Genomic DNA, 20,163 nt, shown 5'->3' with positions numbered 1-20,163 from the left:
GTTGTAGACTCTATAGGCGTGAGAGTTTGATCCATAGCCAACAAATATGCCCTCAATGGTTTTGGATTGAAATTTTCCTAACCGTTCTCTTTTGTTGAGGATGAAACATTTGCACCCAAATACACGAAAGTACTTGACATTCGGCTTGTTCCCAGTTAGGAGCTCATATGGAGTCTTTTCCAATATAGTGCGGAGGAAGAGCCGGTTTGATGCATGGCATGCGGTGTTGACAGCCTCGGCCCAAAAACTATGTGGCGACTTGTATTCATCCAACATGGACCTTGCCATCTCCACAAGTGTGCGGTTCTTCCTTTCTGCTACACCATTTTGTTGGGGAGTGTATGGAGCTGAATATTGATGCTCAATCCCTTCATCACTAAGAAACTCTTCCAAGGTGTAGTTCTTGAACTCAGAGCCATTATCACTTCTTATTGCCAAGATTTCTTTGTCAAACTTGCGTTGTGCTTGCTTGGCAAAATCAATGAAGGTGATCTTCGTCTCGTCCTTGGATTTGAGGAAGAAGACCCATGTATATCTTGAGTAATCATCAACAATGACAAGCCCATACTTTTTCCCACCAAGACTATCCCATGAAGGAGGCCCAAAAAGATCCACATGAAGGAGCTCCAAAGGCCTTGAAGTAGACACAATATTCTTGGGTGGGTGCTTTGATTGATGTTGCTTCCCGGCTATGCATGCACTACACACGATCTTTCTCAAAAGAGACATTGGTTAGTCCAAGGATGTGATTACCCTTTAAGAGATCTTGAAGATTTCTCATGCTGACATGGGCTAGCCGGCAATGCCATAGCCACCCCTTGTCGGCCTTGGCCATTAGACAAGTTGCATGGAATGTGCTCTCTTTCGAGAAATCAACCGTGTAAAGGTTGCCATCCAACTCTCCAACAAAGGCCACTTCGAGAGTATCTCTCTTAAAGACTTTCACATCCCTTAGTCCAAAGAGTGTATCATAACCAACAGAAGCCAATTGGCGAACAGAAAGCAAATGGTATTTAAGGGATTGGACAAGCATGACATTTGCAAGAGACATGCCATTTGTGATAGCCACCTTGCCCAGCCCGAGTACCTGTCCTTTTGATCCTCCACCAAACATAATGCTCATAAATGGTTGAATAGCTTCCATGAAATCGTAGAGCAATTTGCTATCTCCGGTCATATGATTGGTACATCCACTATCAATCACCCATTTTACTCCACCGGAGAAGGCAACCTACACACAATTATTACTTGGTTAGAGGCACCCATTTTGCAATGGGACCTCTCAAGTTAGTCACAAGGGTCTTAGGGACCCAAATAGCATAAAACCGAAATGCATTTCGAGGACCAACAAACTTTGCATAAACTTCTCCATCCTTAGTCTTACGAAGTACATAGGATGGAGGCATGAACTCTTTTGGCTTGTTGAGAGTGGGCATGCCCCTTGTGGCCTTCCCACTAACAACCTTACCTTTCTCCTTGTGCCCTTCTCGTACAAAAGTTTCTTTTAGAGGGGTGGTGCACTTTTGAGAGGACGTCTTCTTCTTGCTTGTGCTTGGGTCAAACCCGAGCCCCTCTTTGGCAAACACCTCATTGTGTTGGCTCAATACCTCATTAAGGTTCTTTTGCCCTTGAGCACATGTCATGAGACCTTTCTCGATTTGAGCCTTGAGAAAGCGATTCTCCTCAAGAATAGATGCTAGATCACTACTAGAGTTAGTAGTACAAGCATCAACATTGATAATAGGAGAAGAGTAAGCCTTGGCTAGAGTTTCAAGATAAGTAAGCTTGAGCGTCTCAAAACTCTTTTAAGAAGGGTGAGCTCTTCTTCCTTAGTCTTGAGGGACACGGATAGGAGCTCACAATCCTTAGAGAGAGAAGCATTAGACTTCACAAGCTTACTTTTATCATTCATCAACTCTTCGCAAGAGTCAATAGCCTTTTTCAAGGAGGCAAGATCTTTAGTATGAACATCAATGTTTGCACCAATTTTCAAGCATAGTTCATCATTTCGTGCTTCCTCATATTGGACTTTCCGCTCAAGGATTTCATATTTTTCCTTTTCCTCGGTGACGAGGGTTTTGAGTTCCTTAATGGTGATGGTGTGCTTACTCACCATCTCCATAAGCATACGAAACATAGTGAGCTTATTTCCTTTGAGGGAGCACATGAACTTATTTAGTTTAGCAAGCATAGGATCATCTATATCATCATCCTCATAACTATCCTCCGCATCAAGATACTCATCACTAGGAGTAGGAGGAGTGAAAAGAGGAGGGTTTGATCGTGGGGTTACCTTGACCTTGTCAGGAGAGCTTTGGTCCTCTCCATCTTCTATCATGGCCTTAGGCACTTGTGAGCGTTGCCCTTGTAGTCCTTCATGTAGTTGTAGGTGACAACATCACCACTCTTGTTGACTAGCCTCAACGTGTTTTGAGAATCTTGAGCAACTCCGGCAACACCACTAACATCATCTGGATCGGATTCTTCTTGAGCAACCATTGCTTTCCCATCTCTCGTCTTGAGCTTGGAGTTCAAAGGATTTGGCAACTTCTTGTTGGGAAAGGTCTTGGGAAACCTTGGTTTATCTCCTCTCTTCTCGTAAGGACACTCGTTGGAGAAGTGGTTGGTTTCTTCACAGTTGTAGCATTTTCTCACTTTGTTCTTCTGGAATCTTCCTTTGAATTTTCCTGCGCTAAACTTCTTGACAAAGAGAGCCATGTCTTCATATGAAGGGCCCTCATCAGATTCAATCTCATCACCATCTTCATCATCTTCTTCTTCTTCACTTTGCTCTTCTTCACATACATGCTTGGCCTTCAATGCAAGATTAATTTTTGATGTTGAGGTGCCATGCATGGCAAGATGTTTTGTAGCATTTGCCTTTGACTCTTCAAATAGTTGGAAGGTGGATATGATGTCATCCGGAGTCATTTTCTTGAATCCATGGTGTTGTCTTATGTCCCACACCATTTGATGATGATACAGAGCAAGAGTGTGAAGCAACTTATCCACGAGAAATCTCTTAGTCAAGTTGAATCCATCTTGTGTCTTGTCACATTCACATGACTCGATGTCGGCGGTGAGAGTCATGAGACGCTCAAGAAGTTGCTTGGGAGATTCACCTTTCTCCATACAAAAGTTTTGCAATTTCCCATTGGCAATTTCATATTGAGCAAGCCGGAGAGTGGAGGTACCGGTCTTGGTTCTCACAATGGTATCCCATAATTCCTTGGCACTTGTGATATGTATGTATGGTCTCCTTTGCTTGTCGGTCATACCTCTTTTTATGCACATGGTTGCTGTGTCGTTGAGATTCTTGTCATATATCTCTCTTGGTGTAAGATTCTTTGGGTCAACAGCTTGGTAGCCATACTCCAAGATCTCCAACATCTCATCATTTCCATATCGAAGATGATCCTGCATAGCAACTCTCCACAAAGCAAAATCGGTAGTTTCATCAAGTAAAGGAGGTTTGCCTTGAGGGTTATACTTAGGTTTCTCTATTTGAGGTCTTGCATAAAGCCAAGCAACACTGGAGTGTTCATTGCTAGGAGGTTGTTGGCCAATTGAAGGAGTAGGCACAGCTGGCCTCGAGGCCGCACCACCAAAAAGTGGTGCAAGCATCGTGGTTAGTGTGGCTAGCCTCATTTGGACCAAGGCCTCAAGAGATGCATCATGCTCCTCCTTTTGCTTAGCAAGAGCTCGTTCCAGATCCTCTGAAGTGAAGGACTTGGCTTCCATGGAAGCCGCGCCCGTATTCTTCGGATTTGCAACAAGGGGAGTCCCATCGGGGTTCATCTCGCTCTAGGGCGGTTAAGCGACAAGAATAGAGCATGAGGCTCTGATACCAATTGAAAGGATCGATATGGACCTAGAGGGGGTGAATAGGTACAATTACAAATTTTAATTATTACTTAGCAATTTTAGGCAATAATGCGGAATATGAAAGTGAGCCTAACAATTGCAAGTGTGATGCTAAGGGCTAAGCAAGATAAACAAGTAACACAAGTATGTAAGTAAGTAAGTACAATATGATATAAGTAAGAGCTAAGAGACAAGTAACCACAAGTAGAGAGTTAGGGTTAGGGATAACCGCAACTCTGGGAGACGAGGATGTATGCCGATGTTCACTTCCTTGGAGGGAAGCTACATCACCGTTAGAGAGGTGGATGTTACCACGAAGGCACACCAATGCCACGAAGGCTCACCCTATTCTCCCTTTGAGACAACACCACGGAGGCATTTCTCAACCACTAGTGGTAGACCTTGGGGTGGTCTCCAAACCCTCACAAACTTTTCCGAGGGTAATCACAAAGGTCGATTCCTCTCTGAAAGACTCCTACCGCCTAGGAGTCTCCAACCTCCAAGAGTAACAAGAACGATGGGGAAAAGCTCAAGACTTGCTCAAATCACGAATTCCTTTGGTGCAAAGAAGGGGAAGGAGTGGATCTATCACTTGATCGGACAACTTCTCTCAAATGCTCTCAAATCCCTTGGGGATCTAAGATTTGGTGTGGAGGAGTGAGAGAGAGAGTGAAATGTGTTCTAGGGTTTGTTCAAAGTGAATGGTCAGCCCTCTCCCGTGGGGAAGAAGGGCTATATATAGTGTGAGCACAAATATGGCCGTTGTAGTGTAAGTGAATGGGTAGGCCGGACATCCGGGCTAGGGGCCGGACATCCGGCGTGGCAAGGTATGAGGAACAAAGCAGAAGCAGAACAGAAAACAGAGTGGCCGGACATCCGAGGGCCAAGCCCGGACATCCGGCGTATCACGAAGGCCCGGACATCCGGCGCGATCACTAAAGAGTTACAGAACCTCAGCTATTTCACGGGTAGTAGAGGCCGGACATCTGGGATAGGGCCCGGACATCCGGCGTATCAGGAAGGCTCGGACATCCGGGGAAAACCCGGACATCCGGTGTGGAACCAGAAACCTTCTGGATATGAAGAGGGCTAAGGCCGGACATCCGGGGCACGAGCCGGATATCTGGGGAGCAGCCCGGACATCCGGCATGAGGCCCGGACATCCGGCACTCCCAGGGGCAGAATAAGCCAGAGAGTAGTGATAGATCAAAAGAGTTATGGAAAGGAGATATCATGGCAAGAGCAAGTCTTTTACTAACCCTATCGATCCCCTCTTAATAGTGCGGGATCCTATACTCAAGGAAACAAAATATGAAATCATTTTTAATACTTCATCCTTGAGAGAAACCACTTCGTATGCTCTTGATCCACACACTTTGATGAACCGGGGACCAACACCTGATATTTACTTGACATCCATTGTTAGTCCCCTACATGTATATTGTCATCAACATCAAAACATGATGTAAGGGCATGATTGCTCTTTCACCAGGCATCTTAAGCTGCAAATAAACATAACAAGGCCTTGCCATGAACTTAGCATAAGCCGGCCACCCAAACAGAGCATGATAAGGGCTCTTGATTTTAACCACCTCAGAAGTCAATATCTTGGACCTGGAATCATGATCATCACCAAAATCCACTTCCATAGATATTTTTCCCACTGGATATGCCGACTTACCAGGCACCACACCATGAAAAATAGTGTTCGACGGCTTAAGATCTTTGTCAGTCAAGCTCATGCGACGAAAAGTTTCATAGTAAAGAATATTGATGCTGTTGCCCCCATCCATGAGTACTTTAGTAAATCTGTACCCTCCAACCTGAGGCGCCACCACCAGAGCCAAGTGGCCCGGATTATCAACCCGGGGCGGGTGATCCTCACGGCTCGAGAGAATAGGGTGTTCAGACCATCGCAAGTAACGGGGAATCACCGGCTCAACGGTGTTCACTGCCCTTTTATGGAGCTTCTGATCCCGCTTACATAAACTCGTGGTGAAGACGTGGTACTGTCCACTATTCAACTGCTTCAGGTTACTCTGATAACCAGACTGCTCCTGCTGATTCCCTTGACCAGACTGTTGAGTAAAACCACCTTGATTGCCTTGGCCCTGGAAACCGGAATTTGAACCGCCACCACCAAAACCAGGACCGTGAGAGCCGGATCCTGAGCTACCGTTCGGTCCATGATTGTTCTGAAAAAATTGGAATTTTTATACTCCCTCATAATGAAGCAATCCTTCGAGAGGTGATTGGCCGGCTTTTCATGCGTACCATGCTTTGGGCAGGGCTGATTCATCATCGCCTCAAGGTTGAATTTTGATCCTCCAAACTGAGGGGACGGTTTTCCCTTGCGACGCTGATTACTATTCTGCGTATTGGTGCTAGCCACAAAATCTAAGTTGCCATCAGCCTTGCATTTACCATTGCCACCTTGACCTGCCGGGTTATGCTGTTGCCCTTTCATATTGCTGCTCTTCTTTCCCTTGCCCGGCTTCTCATCATCAGACTCGGGGTCCTTGGTACTATCAGAGTCGGCATACTTGACGAGAGCCACCATTAACTCCCCCATGTCGTTGAAGTGACGTTCAAGCCGCCCCAGTTTCTATTTCAAAGGGACGAAGCGGCAATTCTTCACCAACATCAGAACTGCTGAGCCGACATTGATACTATCCGAAGAATGTATAACAGCTGAGATCCGGTGCACCCAATTGGTTGTTGACTCGCCCTCACCTTGAACGCAAGAATCCAAATCCAAGATCGACAAAGGCTGCTTGCACGTGTCTCTAAATTTTTGGATGAAACGGGCTTTCAACTCCGCCCATGACCTAATGGAATTGGCGGGAAGCCCCTTCAACCAAGTACGAGTCGGTCCATCCAACATCATGGTAAAATACTTGGCACATGCAGCATCACTAACGTCCAGCATCTCCATGGCCATCTCATAACTCTCGATCCAAGCCTCAGGGGGATGATCCGCCGTGTAATTAGGCACCTTGCGAGGACCCTTGAAATCCTTTGGCAAACACTCATTGCGCAGAGCCGACACTAAACATGGCACACCCAATGTATGGGAGGTCACTCCTGCTTCCACTGATGCTGATGGATAAACCGGAGACTGTTGTTGAGCCGCCAGCTGAGCCGCCTACTCAGCCTCTTGACGCGCTCTGCCCTGATCCACCAAGGTCTGAGCATCAACACCACCGCGCGCCGGGTCATGCCCACGAGGTTGGTTACGGCGCTGTTCACTGCTTGAAATTGCTGGTGAGTCAATATGCCGGCTATAACTCCAGCTTGGCCGAGGGGTTGAGTGAATCCTTTCGCGACTGTACGAATAAGCCGCCTGCTGATCCAGTGCCGTTTGAAGAAGTTCTCTAGCCCTCCGTGTCTCTATCGCAACTGGAGACTCGCCTTCAACTGGTAGAGCCACCAATCGCATTGTCGCAGCAATCATGTTATCCAAAGGGTTAGAATAATGGCCCGGAGGTGTCGGAACATGCTGAGGCGGAGTATTATTCAAGGGAGGCAGATCCATCGCATGTGGCTGAATCGACGCTCCAGCCACGGGTGCTTCGACCACCCGGTTCATCGCTGGCGGGTCACTGGTTCCTGCTCCAGGCATGTTGAAGAGATTCCTCGCCTCATAAATCGGGGGTAGACGACTTTGGTGCCTCCTCCTCATGATCTTGTTTGAAGAGTTCTGATCCAATGTGAGCCGGAAGGAATCTGCCTGAATCCGTTGTGCCTGGGCCTCCAAAGCAGCCTGCTCCATAGCCATCCTAGCGTTATCAGCCGCCAGTCCTTCCTTGGATTGAGCGATCTCATCTCGCAATCTTGCCACATCAACTTTATGTTGTTCTTGAGTGTCCGGGGTTACCTCCACCCCCATTAAAGTCGCCAAAGCTTCCAACAATTCTATGAGAACTTGAGCTGGCGGGCGCGCAGAGCCGCTAGCACTAGCCGCCGCCCCAGCCGTTGAACTGGAGGTCATAGCCGCGGCGGTTGTTGAACCAAGCACCGGCTGTGTACCGGCCATGAAGATCGCGACCCTGTTCGGCGGCTCATAGGGGTCTGGAATATTGTCACCATCGGAATAGCCCCCAAGCCGCCCGTCTTGCAGTTGATACATTGAGTTGGTCTCGCCGGTTGACGACTCACCATCAGAGTAGATGGCCGCCTCACCACAGACACAGATCCTTCCTCACCTTCCGCCCCATGGATGAAACCAACAAAGGCATGCTTCATGGCGGGTTGAACCCGGGCGGGTCGTGCACGCTGAGCCATCTCGATGATGTCGGTGCAGGTGTCCGACTCAGGGCCCGGTTCGCTGATCTTGCCGATGAAGACGTGGATTCCGCCGAAGGGGACCCGATACCCATACTCAATTGAGCCGGCCTCGGGGCCCCAGCCTGCATCGTCGACGTAGAGCTTGCCGCGATGACTCTTGGTCATCCGGCCCACAACGTATCCCTTGATCCCTTCAAAGCTGCCCTTTAAGAACTCGAAACCACAATGTGCCAGCCCCACGGTGTGCGCCAACTGTCGTGGAATTGTCACGGTAGATGTCCTAGCGGAAGGACTTAGTCGTGGAGCCATCACAACTAGGTTAGCTTAAAGGGGCCAGGACAAAGGACACAGAGAGTTTATACTGGTTCGGCCCCTTGCGGTGAAGGTAAAGGCCTAATCCAGTTTGAGGTGGTATTGCTTGGGTTTCAATTACCAGGGAGCGAAATACGGTTGACCTAGTTCTCGATCTCTTGTTTCTTGCCCTAAACCGCTGCCGGGTCGTCCCTTTATATACACTGGTTGGCGCCCGGCGGCTCACGGCGTCCCGGTCGGCTCATACACAACGTGTCCGGCTCGGTGACTAACTACGCTTGCCTTACAAAACAAGTCATACATATGACGGTTCATCCTCTTGGGCCTCAAGTCGCCTCTGGGCCTTGGGCCGTCAACGGGCTTGTATGATCCGCCATCTTCATTGATAAGTCACCGGTGGTATGACCCGGCCCCTCCTGGGCGGTTCGTACCCAGTAGTTATGTCCCCAACAGACGAGGCTGAGCCACCGCTCCAGTCACAGGTGCTTCAGCAGCCCGGATCACACCAGGCGGGTTACTCGTTCCTGCTCCGGGCGTGTTAAAAAGATTCGGCCCCTCAAACTGCGAGGGTAGACGGCTCTGGTGCCTTCTTCGAAGAACAACATTTGACGCATTCTGATCCAGATTTAGACAAAAAGCTTCAGCCCTTATCCGTTGTGACTCGGCCTCCAACGCGACTCGCTCCGTCGCCATCCTGGCATTCTCCGCATCGAGATCCTCTCGGGCCTTAGCCACCTCTTCTCGTACCATCGCAACTTCTGTATTATGTTGTGCTTGATTCGCCGGAGTGACTTCTGCGGCTAACAGAGTTGCCAAAGCGTCCAAGAGCTCAGATAAAACTTGAGTCGGCAGCCGTATAGAGCTGCTCGCCCCGGCGTTCGTAGCGGCAGTTGAGCCGGATGTCATAGCCGCGGCCGTTGGCGAATTTTTCATTGACCGCGTACCAGCCATGAAAATAGCAGCCCTTGGTGGCTCATAGGGATCCAGAATACTGTCACCATCGGAATAGCCCCCAAGCCCACCATCTTGAAGCTGATAGATTGATTCGGTTTCGCCAGTTGAGGACTCATCACTTGAGTAGATGGCCGTCCCTCCACCAGATACAAATCCTTCCTCAAGATCCGCCCCATGAACCAAGCCAACAAAAACATGCTTCCGGCCGGTCTGACCCCTGGCGGGTTGCGCGCGCTGGGCCGTCTCAATAAGGTCGGTGCAGGCGTCCGGCTCAGGCTCTGACTCGTCGATCTTGCCGATGAAGATGTGGATTCCGCCAAAGGGGACCCGGTACCCGTACTCGATTGAGTCGGCGTCGGGGCCCCAGCCAGCGTCGTCGATGTAGATCTTGCCGCGGCAACTCTTGGTCATCCGGCCCATGGCGTACCCTTCGATCCCTGAGAAATTGCCCTTCAAGAACTCGAAACCCCTGTGCTTTGGCCCCACGGTGGGCGCCAACTGTCGTGGTTTTGTCACGGCAGATGCCCTTGTGAAAGGACTTAGGTGTGGAGCCATCGAAACGTAGGTTAGCTCGAAGGAGTTGAACGGGACAAAGGACACAAAGGATTTACCTAGGTTCGGCCCCTCTCAGCGAGGTAAAAGCCTACTCCTGCTTTGCTGACTATTGATTGAGTATCGATTACAAGGGAGCAATTATGCCTGACCTAACTCTCGATCAACTCTTTCCTTGCCTTAACCCGCCGCCGGGTCTCGTCTTTATATACATAGGTCGAGGCCCGAGGCTTACAAGGGTCCGAGCCGGATCACACAACATGACCGACCTGGTATCTAAATTGTCTTGCCTTAACAGGCAAGCCACCATATGGCGGTTTACACATCCGGGTCTTGGGCCACCATCAGGCCCGCCTCATTTGCCGCCCTGCACACACTTGTCTTCTTGGGCTTACTTGGGCCTTCTTTGTTAGTCGCCAACGGTGTAACCCGGCTCCTCCGGGATATATCCCCAACACTCTTTTAGAACCCTTGGATAGGTGAGGTGCATCCAATCTTGACAAATCTTAACAAAAATAGAGGATGAACTCTAGTTTGGAAAAGGAAACAGAGAGGAGAAAAAGCCTGAACTCGGATTGGATATCAACCGGGACTAAAAGAGCTCGCGGGGGCCACTTTAGTCCCGGTGGTATCACCAACCGAGATTAGAGCCATTTGAACCGGGACTAATTCTGATCGTGCCCCGTCCGCTTCTAGCCATCGGAACCGGGACATTGGTCAGAGCATCTCCAGCCGTTCGGCCCCCAGGGCGCCGAAAAACTGCGCCCTGGGGGTGAGCCGACGCTAGTTCGGCCCCAGGGGCGGCCTAGCTCCCAGCCACGGCCCCAGGCGCCCCCCAGCCTTGGCAAATTCAAACGTAGTTCATTCCCGCGCCCAAAAATAAACGCCATAATCCGGCGATCAAGCGGTGATCGGCGATCGATGAAAAGTTCGGCGTACAAAAATCAGAACAGAAACGCGCATCAGACGGCGAGGTCGGCCTTCGGCGTCGGCGGAGTCGGCGTGCGCGGGCTTGACGGGGTCTCTGTGCTTGGCGGCGTGGCTTCTGCGTTGCGGGCAGTCTCGGCGGCATCATCGGTCGGGCTTGTTGGCGGCGTCGGCGTGCACGTGGGCGTGGGCGGCGTCGTCGTGGGCGTGGGCGTCGTCGTCGAGGGAAGCTGGTCCAGGATGAGGCCGACATGCGCCCTGTACCATGCCTTGACCGCTTCGTCGGTGCTCTGGAGCATGTCCGCCCCGCCCAGCAGGAAAGCCAGGTTGGTGTTCCTCTTCTTCGCGGCGACGTTGGTCCGGAGTAGGTCGAGCTTGACGGCGCTTGTCGACATCAACGCCGACCACCGCGCATCGGTCTTCTCTTCACGAAGGACGGCCCGGGCCTGTGCGTCGGCGAGGCAGTGCTGGATGGATTCCTGCACGCGAGCGGTGGCCGCGTCGGCGTGTTTCCCCTTCTTGGCACCTTTGTTGCCGTCCGGCCGCCCTTCTGACGCGCCCGGAGCTGGCGCGTCCGGCTTGAATGTCTCCTTGGCCTTCTCGAGGTTGCACCGGACTTCCGCCCACTTGTCGCACTTGTCAATGCGCTTGTAAACGTGGAGGTACTTGAACTCGGCGTCGTTGTTGCTCTGCCTATACAGGCCGAACATGCGCAGCAACTGCGCGGGGACGAACAAACAGTTGGCGGGCGCAGACGGTGAAGAGAGACGGGAGACCGGCGTGGCATACTTGATCCTCAATGATAGCGCCGCTCTCTAGGCGAGCGGCCACCTCCTCGACGACACCATGCCATTTGTTGCACGCCCCTGGATGTGCCCCCATTGGTTCGCCATCGCCTTCGACCCGCGCTGCATGTAGACGCCTTTGAAGTAGGGGTCGACGAGCTTGCGCTCGTCGAACTCGGCCTTGATGCGCGCCCAGTACGTGTCGATGCTCTGGTTCGCGCCGGTGGTCGGGTCGAGGCAGACGACTTTCCATGCCTCGGCGAGGCATTCCTCCTCCTTGGACGCCCACTTGATGCGCGGCTCGGCTGACCTGGCCGTCCGCTTCTTCTTCTTGCGCCTCCTCGCCGGCTCCTCCTCGTCCTCGTCCTCCTCCTCGTCCTCTTCCTCCTGCTCCTCGTCGCCGTAGACGTAGCCGAGCTCGCCGTCCATGCCGCCGCTGAGATCCACCGCCTCATCTGCGGTGAACCCGGGAGACGCGGCGGCCGCGACCGATCCTTCCGCGATGATGTCGTCCATGTCGGTCTCGGTCTCGTCGGCATCGCCGAGGTGCGAGAAGGGCAGTGCGCAACGGCGGAGAGGGGGCGTCGGGGAGGACGCGTACGCGGACGGCGAGTAGTTGTATGGAGGGTACTGCACGCCGGTGAAGGCGGGCGAGGGCGTGTGCTGGGCCGGGTGTCCATGGGGGAACGTGACATTTGGGTTGAACCCACCGTGCACGTCCCCGTCGGCGTAGCCCGGCGATCCCCATGGCTGCGGCGTCGGAGACCCGACACCTTGCTGGCCCCAGGGCGCGTACGGCGCGTGGTTGCCGGGGGGATTCATCATCCCCGCGCGTGCCGCCTCAGCCTCGGCCTGGTCCGCGGAAGCGGCACCCGCAGCCGCGCGTGCCGCGTTGTCACGGGCCTTCTTGGCGAGGGCCCTGTTCCGCCGGTCGGCGGTGACGGCCTCCCGTCGCTGTACTTCTACCCTCCAATCGGCGTTTGTCATGCCCGGCGGCTTGGACGGCGGCGCCCTCGGCTTCCTTTGCTTCGGCTAGGCGACGGAGGCGGTCGCAGTTGCCGCGACGCGGGGGACGACGTACTTCTTCGGTGCCATGGCGGCCGGCTGGGAGGCGAGCGGGAGAGAGAATGGCGGGAGGAAAGGAGAAAATGGGAGGGAACTGGGGGAAAAGCGGGGAGAAATGGCGGGAAGAGGCGCTCAACTCGCCGACAGGGCGGGCCCACGCGCGCCTTTTCGCTTGTGCCGGCGCCCCAGGCGCCCCCGAGCGCCAGGTTCTGCCTGGGTCCACCGGCACCAGATTCGGCCCGAGCCGGCGAAAAACGGGCTTCTGGGATGACTGAGCCGTTTTTTCGACGCCGGCGCGGTAAAAACGCTTGGCGAGGGCGTGTTGGGGGCGCGGCTGGAGATGCTCTCAGTTTTCTTTTCAGCGCCCGCGCTCGCCCACCCGAGCTCCCGCGCTCCCACCCCGCACTCTTTCCCCAGGTGGCGGCGACCGCGACACCGTCCACCTCCGCCGGAGCTCGCCGACGCCCTCCTCCCCGTCCCCATCTCTCCCTCTGTCGGTGCGTCTATCCCTACCGCCTCGCACAGCCGCCGGCCGCCGCACCACCTCCACCAGCCGTCACTCCTCCGCGGTTCGCAGCCTGCCTCCCGAACCCCATCTCTCCCCGCCACGCCTCCCCCGTCCGCCATCTCTTCCCTGTCGCCTCCCCAGACAGTTGCAGAACCCTCCCGAGGTAAGGCTTTCCCTTTTCTTTTTCAAGTTCATGGTGGATTGATTCTATATGATGCAATTTTCCTGTGTACCGTATACTGTATATGCATATACGGTTGAATTTTTGCGCATGTGAATTTGATTATAAATCTGTTGGTGAATATGTGATGGAATTTTTATGCACACATTATGGAATTTGTGAGGGCATATATGTTCAAATTGATGATGTGCATACGCGATGCAATATTTCTGCGTATACGATGGGATTTCTGAATATAGAGATAAAAAAAGAAGTAGGGGCTGAGAAATATGGGCAATTGCTGGAGTTGGGGGATTTTTTTGGGGCTCAAAAGTAGGGGTAGCCCTACTAGGCCTTTAGGGCCTCCTGCTGGAGATGCTCTTACTTTCTCGTTGCCTCCAAGTGGTGTGTTCCCATTCTTTTGTTGGACTTCAGCCACTGCCATAAGCAGGAGAGAGGGGGGGGGGGGGGGGGGGTGGAGTTTCGGCGGCGACAGTAGAGTAGAGGAGGGAGGTGGAGGTCAGGCGCGCATTGGTTGGGAAGTTGCTGTCCCTACGGCGCGACACGTGGGGGACGTGTGGCGGAGCGAGTGGAAGCATCGACGACTCTGGTAAGATGAACTGCACTGGAAACTTTCAGTCCATACTGGTAACCGACTAGGAGAATGACTGGTTTATAGACTTTTGCCCATCCAGGATTGTCTCCCAGTAGAGTCGGTAAAGAGTAGAGACTAGAGAGTGTATATGGTAGAGGACTAAAGTATAGTTGTGTATAGGGTGTAGGGTACTTGAGTATGAAGTACCGCCTGCACCTTCCTCAAATTGTTTCCTTCTAACCAGATTAATTATAAATAAACTAAGAGTTTAAGTGATTGAATTTCATTGAAAAGAACTTCAATCATTAAAGAAGTGGACAGACATTTTGAGTAAAGAACGCATACCAACTTAGGGAAATATGTCTACTTTTGGAACAATCATCAATTATCCCATTAGTTTGTTTATATCAGTTCTGGTGCTGAAAATTCAGTCAAAATAGGCAATTATTTGATGTACTCATAGGTTCACTCAATTCGGTTTATCTTTTATGAACATTTACTTGGTGTTTCCCTGTTTTACTTTGAAAGTATTGTGGATATGTGGCTCTCAACGCTGTAGCTTATATCTGTTTCAAATATGCAACGGTTGCGGCTCTCAATTTTAAATTATGCATTGGTGGCTTGTTAGGTAGATCATGATTAGACATTTCTTCTTGCAGCTTGTCCAGGCTTTAATATTTTCCTGGCTCCGGTACTGTACGTGAAGGATGTTTGTTCTGAGCCAGATCGAGCACAACCTGCCGATGCCTCCGCACTTGCTGAATCGCCCTCTCGTCGACGCCATCAAGGCCGAACTCGAGAGGCTCTTCCTGGATAAGGTGGTGTGAACTTGGTCACAATATCACCAGTGCATGGCAAGATTTTGTTTACATTACTGGAATTCTGTTCCACTCGATTGTTCTTAATTGTATTTCGCAATCTGTGTTTGGACTTGTACTGCAGGTGGTTGTAAATCTCGGGCTCTGCGTGTCCGTCTATGACATCCTTGCCGTTGAAGGTGGATTCATCTTTCCAGGAGAGGGCTGCTCGACGTATAAAGTAATTTGTGCTATCATTTTGCCATTCATTATCTGTTAAGGGATGTGAGATATTGTATGTTGTTTAGTGTATGCTCTGTATTTTGTACAAGGTCAAGGCCTAAGGGTGACTACATTGTTGTTTGTTCAATTGAGTTGAATACCTAAAATTCCAGTATGTTTTTAGTTCTTTCCTGTGCAGTTTATCACTGGTGTTCATGTAGTTACCCCGGGGCCTTTTTTAGTAGTGCTTAGCATTTGATTGTTGTGCTTACATAGAACTGGAACTTTTGGGATTAATACAATATGTTGATCACTAAGATAGTTTGTCTCTTGAGATTAAACTGTTCAATAGCAGTTTAAAAAAACTAGAGTTTTGAACAGGAGTAGTTCCCCCAATCTGTACTTATTTAACCGACTATTCCAGTTTGCCTTGCTGTAAGTTAATGCTGATTATTTCTCTGCCTCAAGTGCGTAGTCTTGTCTTTTCCTAGGTAGTGTGCTACTCGTTGTGAATGACTCATTATAGATAGCATGCCAAACTTGTACCATGGATGCACTATCTTCCAGCATTGCTGTTAGTACAACTTTTGCGACCTTGTAATTCGAGGCTTTACACATTTTGCAGTTCATGTTTATGTTCCCTTCATTTTCCCCATCCTGGACAGGTTTCCTTTAGGTTATTGATGTTCAGGCCCTTTATTGGGGAGGTTCTTGTTGGGAAGATCAGCGGATATGATGAGAAGGGTTTACAAGGTGACTTAGTTATTTTCTCATTGGCCTTTTGTTTGCTAATTGGTTTACAACCAGCTGTAACCCCTTTCTGAATTCATGTCTATTTTTGTTGAAATATACGCAGTTTCAGCAAATTATTCAGAATATTAAATCCTAGTTCAAAAGCAATGATAATATGTTCATAAAATTACATACGGGTTACTGTTAAAAAATTCAGAGCAACTACCAAAATTATATACATGAATTACTTGATTAACCAAACCTGTGCTCACTGTCATCTTGCGGATGTCACTAATCAGAGATAAATTCAGTTCTAGTGCCTTTAAAATTTCTACCAACAAGTAGATTGTTATTCCTTACAAAGGATAAATAGCAGTGATGAGATGAACACTACTAAGCAAGTCAAGTGCAGATATTAAGCAAGAACAGAGGCACGCACCAGGTTCTGAAGTTCTGTTCTATATAGTACTAGCAGTTGCAACTATCCACTTGCTCTCAAATAAATTCTAGTTGCAGGTCAAACTCAACAAACTAGTTAAATCATTGAGATAGCAAGTAGAATAAACAAGAATAATCACTTCCGTCGACAACACTCGAAGCTGTTGTGTCGATGAGGCAAGCCACGTCAGGTTGACACTGTCCCAGAAAACCTTTACGCCGCTGTATTGCGGAGTTGTTGGCGAACCCTCGGAGATACAATGCTGCTCCACGAACCGGGGCACACCGAATTGAGGAATCGAGGAGCTGTCGCTGCTCAAAGCCAACACTCGCGTACAGGCCAAGCATGCGAGCACAAGATCGGACACCAACTTGTTGCTGCACACTGAGTTGAACTGGAAGGAACTTGATGATCCAATTCTGTGTTCCTCAAGGAGAGAAGGTGGCTGACTTAGATGGAGCATGCCACCGCTGCACAGCGGCCGCCGCACGACTCGCACCAAGCCTGGAGTGGGGATTGGATCGATCCCCCTTTACTAGGTCTCCATGGTTGCCTGACAACCTTATCTTTTCTCTCCTCTCTCTATGACACTTGGCCCCACTAGTTCTCCTTTGTCTACAGAATTTCGAATTTCTTTACATCAATAAAATTGGGAAATTCTTAGAAAACGCTCAAAGTATACAACATTCTGCAGGGGAACTTTTCGCAATTTTCTTAGAAAAATAAACTAAGCTTAGTATTTCATTGTAGACTCCCGGATTTCATTTTCTTGTAAGCATGTACATTTAATTGACTCCTGCTGACATGTTTCTTCCTCTTTTCAACTATGTTGGAGTATTGGTACTTTGTATGCCCACAAGATTTAAATGATCCATGCTCCCATCCTGTTCCGGGAACTATTAAAAATGCTATTAGTATGTAATTCTTTGACATTTGTGAAGCTGTACCCGCAAAATGGTGGGCTTTAACTGCTATACTGTTTTCCTTGTTCAGTTTCACTTGATTTTTTCACCGATATATGCATCCCGGGACACTTGATGCAGTTTGGCACAGTGAGGTAACACATTGATCTGTTTGGATTTTATTTTGCAGTACACAGGCCTCTAGTATTATTTGCAAATTGAGGTGTGGTTTATTTACCATTTTATCTCCAGGTCATATTGTGTCTCATTTCTTTGTTCATATGTATCCAGGGGGGAAGATGGTAGGTGGGCGTTGAAGACTGAAGATGGTGATGAACTTCATCTTGACATTGATGATGAGGTTAATCCCAAGCAATTACCATTTCATAGTCACTAACCACAAAAAGGCTTACGACCATCCTAATCTCTATGCAGATACGATTCTTGGCGTCTAGCATAAAATACCCACCTATACCAGTTGAGCAAAAGGAGGATGACAAGCCATTTGCTCCAATGCAGATCAATGTATGTCTTCTTCCTTGTGTGTATTATCATATAGAGATACAGCGTGCACTGCACCGGCAGCACAGCAAACTTGAATGCATCTGCCGATGGCTGCATAGCTGATTAATTGGAGTAAATTAACCCTTTTACAGGGAAGTATTAAAGGAGATGGTCTTGGCCTTCTTGCTTGGTGGGTGGCAGAAGAGGGCGAGGAAGAGGAAGAGGGTGAGGGCGATGGTGACGGTGAGGAAGAGCAAGAGCAATAGCAGCAAAGTTGTTTCTGGTAACTCTTTGTGTAACTAGAAATTTAGACCATAAGCTAGGTGGCATGCTAGAAACTTGTAATGGCTGTTAGGAATTGATGATCTGCTGCTGCACAGTTTGTGGTAACACTAACAAGCAAGCAAGCAAAGAAGAATGGTCAGATTTTGAAGTGGAAAACATAGGGCACTATGAGACATCTCATCCTAGTTGAACTTGCAACAATCGCTGGCTATTTCCTACTCCCTCCGTCCCATAATATAAGAACGTTTTTGACACTAGTGTCAAAAACGTTCTTATATTATGGGACGGAGGGAGTAGTTGATAATAATGACCACCAAGATCTATTTTTACAACCTCCATTTTCACGAGAGGGGCAGAGAGCAATCAGAGGAGACAGTCATCATGGCGGCAGTCAACTGGACAGGTTCCTTCCAGTTCACAACTGATAAAAATCCGAATTATGTTTTGACTGGAGACAGGGTGCAAACAAATAGTAGTACGTCGGAAACAGAGGGGTACATGCTCATATGGATAACTTCTACTCCTCGCATTCCATATTAGTTGTTGCTAAAACGGATATATCTAGATACATCTGCATCAGCGATGACTAATATGAAATCGAGGGAGTACATCAGAACTGCCTCATTTTGACATCGGCAAGAGTAGAGAGAGCACCACACGGCTCCCCTTCTTATGAAACATGATAACCAGCAAATAGACGTCTAAAGAAAAGCATATAAAAAAAAGTTGTGCAAGTAGAAAACGCAAAAGAAAAAACTTATGATTTTATACAGAAGAAAAGCAAACGAGAGGGAACCATGATTTTCTAAAAAGTATAGTGCTTTCATTGAGAGTTGAACTCAAGACCTCCCGCTTACTAAACGGGTGCTCTAACCAACTGAGCTATGAAAGCTGTGATGAAATTGCTTCGGGTTTATACATAATATTAGTCTACACTGATCCAACGGATCCTGGCAAGCATCACTGTAGCAACATCATTGTCCTGTCCAAAACCACTTGTCATTTTGGTGACAATGTATTGTACTGCTAAAAAATTAAACTGGCTATTGTTGTTATTTGGATCGGTCAGTACTTCCTGTTCTGGAATTCATTTCAGAGAGGGCCGCTTTAGCCAATTCAAAAGTGCAAAAAGATCTTGAAATTATAGATGTGGATGAACTGCGTGTGCCTCTCTAATATAACCATTACATACTTACATCCAGCTTAATTAACTACCCTCGAAACACACGGAATAGCCAGACAATAAAGCCAGATACGCTTCGTGGTGATCTGCATGGTGGAACACCACGGGCAGAAGCTGCCAAACTGCAAAAGAAATTTGCCGTGTCGTCCTTCTCGCCGGCAACCGGCGACCTGGCGCCAGGAGCGTTGTCCTTTTCTTTTATAAGCAAGGCAAGAGACTTCCATTTCATTAATTAAGATTAAGAAGAAGGTTTAGACATAAGCCGCAAAACGGCAAAAACAAAGGAAAAAGACTACTCTCGCGACATAAGAGTACTCACATGACTGACTCCAGCCAGCATCCAAAGATGGACCTCCTCTTTGATTTTTGCAGCGACGACGATGGTCGGGGTGGCCATGTTGCGGATCACTCTCCCATTTCGCTCCTTCCAAATTTTTAACGAGACAAGCATTATAATCAAGATAATCGCCTTCTTGATGTGGCCTCTAGAGATGATCGTTTTGAGCCACCAATCATGAATGGAGACCTCGTGCCGCCAAGCCGCCGTAGATTGGTCGTGAATGCCAAGCCAAGCGATAATTTCATTCCAAACTTGGGCGGTGGATCTACACTGGAAGAGAAGGTGAGCAGCTGACTCCTGAATCTACTTGCAAAAGGGGGTATAGGCCGCAATTCGGTCATCCCTGCAGTTTCAACTGATCGGCCGTCCAAACGCGATTTTGAATGATCAACCAAGCAAAAAAAATTGCACTTTGGCGGAGCCCAAGTCTTCTAGATCGTGGTAGAGGTCGGACTGAGAACTTGTCCCACAAACTACGCCATGTAAGCGGTGGCCACAGAATATTCATCACTAGAAGTGAATTTCCAATGTATCATGTCCTTCCTGTCCAGGCTGACAGTAACATCTTGTAGCATCCACCAAAGAGTGGCGAACTCCTGGATATGGGTCAAAGAGAGGCCCTGACTAGTGTCGATCTGCCTTTATCCAGAAGTTGTGGTCAAGAGCCTTGCTGACCAAACACGCCTTCCTTTTAGATATCTCAAAGATTTTGGGCGCGACATCTTTGGGTCGGAGACCATTAAGCCATGA

The 20,163-nt window shown here is 49.2% G+C and overlaps 1 protein-coding gene and 1 non-coding gene across 2 annotated transcripts; one reads left to right on the top strand and one right to left on the bottom strand.

Moving 5' to 3' along the window:
* The first annotated feature begins 13,082 nt into the window (after positions 1-13,082).
* Positions 13,083-18,108, top strand: LOC123169686 (DNA-directed RNA polymerase III subunit RPC8). The gene is made up of 8 exons (XM_044587562.1): positions 13,083-13,417; positions 14,669-14,827; positions 14,952-15,047; positions 15,694-15,781; positions 17,193-17,256; positions 17,393-17,462; positions 17,537-17,626; positions 17,758-18,108. Exons 2-8 carry the CDS (start codon positions 14,717-14,719, stop codon positions 17,869-17,871), a joined length of 633 nt encoding a protein of 210 aa, XP_044443497.1. The 5' UTR covers positions 13,083-13,417; positions 14,669-14,716; the 3' UTR covers positions 17,872-18,108.
* Positions 18,109-18,708: 600 nt separating this feature from the next.
* Positions 18,709-18,782, bottom strand: TRNAT-AGU (transfer RNA threonine (anticodon AGU)). Its single transcript has one exon. It is a non-coding gene; the product is annotated as a tRNA-Thr (tRNA).
* Between the last annotated feature and the right edge of the window lie 1,381 nt (positions 18,783-20,163).

The sequence above is a fragment of the Triticum aestivum genome, chromosome 7D (assembly GCF_018294505.1).
Source record: "Triticum aestivum cultivar Chinese Spring chromosome 7D, IWGSC CS RefSeq v2.1, whole genome shotgun sequence".
NCBI lineage: Eukaryota > Viridiplantae > Streptophyta > Magnoliopsida > Poales > Poaceae > Triticum > Triticum aestivum.
Note: the sequence above shows the minus strand (reverse complement) of the source record. Positions and strands in the feature narration are given on the sequence as shown.